The 2099-nt window shown below is 40.4% G+C and overlaps 1 protein-coding gene across 1 annotated transcript; it reads right to left on the reverse strand.

Moving 5' to 3' along the window:
• Positions 1-786: 786 nt before the first annotated feature.
• Positions 787-1686, reverse strand: LOC141631997 (protein FAR1-RELATED SEQUENCE 5-like). Its single transcript, XM_074444594.1, has one exon. It carries the CDS (start codon positions 1684-1686, stop codon positions 787-789), a length of 900 nt encoding a protein of 299 aa, XP_074300695.1.
• Between the last annotated feature and the right edge of the window lie 413 nt (positions 1687-2099).

Here is a 2099-nt window from a genome sequence, read left to right on the forward strand (position 1 = left end):
CTCCACCTGCCGCAAATGAATCTATAGACTGTATCCCAACATGAGCCTCCAACTCTTTGATTAGTTCATCGGTTCTGCTATTATAAATGGCAGAAGACTCTTCACTTCGCATAGCCAACCTCTTAATGTAATTATTTTTTACCGTTATCTTAAGAGACCTTTTAACACGTTAGACTCATCCGGGTTGTAGTACCCAACTCGAATATTTTCGTATCCTCTAACCAAATCCTTGCGCCAGCGATCCAATATGTATTTGTCTAGGATAGCTTTTACGTCCAACACATCAAGACACTTCATGATATGGCGACATAAGATCCCTCTAAATTCAAACATCTTACAACCACATTTATACTCACCAGTGATTGTGTCAATACTCATTTCAAAACTTCTTCGATCTTTCTTCCAAAATGCTTCTGTCACTTTTGATGTGGCCCTAAACCTCTTGATGAAACCCAAACTATTTGGAAGATTTTCGACGTTGGTGCTTATACAACCATATACCTCAGTTTTCACCTCTCCGAATTTACTGTTTGTCTAGACCTTACTAAAGATATCCTCGAATAATATCATGGGATCCCATTTAAGTGGGCTCTTAATGTCTTTGGCGTTATTGACTTTCTCGTCCTCCACCTTTTTCTCTATGGCATCCTCGTACTGCTTAATGAATTGCATCAGGCCGGTTTCTATGCTCATGTACGTTTTAATAAATCTGTTTGTTTGTTCACTCCTCTGAGTAGAAGACATACCAGCACAGAAAGTGTCTTTCCAAAAAACAGGCATCCACCGCTATCTCATATCCCATGCACCCCTCAACCATTTGTTGCGTCGCAAGTTGTATTTTTCCATGAAATCGTCCCACATATCTTGCAGTTCCTCCTCCGTGATACTCTTGTGCACAAGCATACACAAATCTCTGTCAATCTGAGGAAATTGTGGGTGGTCTTTTAAATTCTTATCAGCGTTTTTAAGAATATGCCAAAGGCATAATATATGTTTAGTCTCCGGGAACACTTTCTTGATTGCCCCCTCCATTGCTTTACATTGATCAGTTATTAAGGCGATCGGAGCTCTCCCCATACATTCCATCCACTTCTCAAACACCAACTCGAATGACTCGGTGTCGTCGTATGAAATTAAAGCCGCTGCATATAATATTGTACTTCCATGATGATTAACTCCAACGAATGGACAGAAAGGCATCTGGTACCTGTTGCTTAGGAATGTACTATCGAACGACGATGGGTCACTAAAAGCCTTGTACATGGCATGACATCGTGCATCAGACCAGAAAATGTTCAACAGCTTATTATCCGCGTCCCTTTCAACAACGTAGTAAAAATCTGGATTCCGCGCTTTTAAGCCCTCGAAATAATTTAAGACCTCTTTAGCATCACCACAAAACCTACTTTTGCGACGTTCGCTATTGATGAAGTTTCTTGCGTCCTGCCCATTGAAATGTAGATTATGAATCCCTTCAACATCCCTAACTAATGTGTTGAAGTTCCGGGTAATTGGTATGCCAGCTCTGTCGTTCAACATCAACCTGGTCTTGAAATATTCGCTTATGTGCCTATAATTGACTACATGCCGGCTAACTTCAGGATTCAAATCGTGATTATGTACCAAATCACAAGTACAGATTACAAATTTCCCAGTGTCATGATTTAATTTTCCAAATATATACATTTTACATGGTGTTATACACGAGCTTTTCTTCGTCGTATTGCCCTCTTAACACATAAGCCTAATCTTGTTCATTATGTGGAATCGTGGTTCTTTATCCCCAACTCCGTTTCGACGTAGCCCCTGCTCCTTGAAGGGAGCCAAAAGCTGGCTACTACGAACATGAAGTTCAAACCCCATTTTATAAGCGTAAGTATAACAGAAAGCGGCAAACTGTTCCCCTGAATCAAAATCCGCACCAACCGTAGGCTCAATAGCTGGTTGATTGTCTTCATTACCTTCCAGAACATGTGCTGCATGTCGTAACAATTCAGTGGATGTGTCATTCTCGTCAATGATTTCGTTTTCTCCCTCCTCCTCGATATACAAAGCATTTAAATCAAAACTATTCGACATTTTAAAATGATGAAGGTTGT

The sequence above is a fragment of the Silene latifolia genome, chromosome Y (assembly GCF_048544455.1).
Source record: "Silene latifolia isolate original U9 population chromosome Y, ASM4854445v1, whole genome shotgun sequence".
Lineage (NCBI taxonomy): Eukaryota > Viridiplantae > Streptophyta > Magnoliopsida > Caryophyllales > Caryophyllaceae > Silene > Silene latifolia.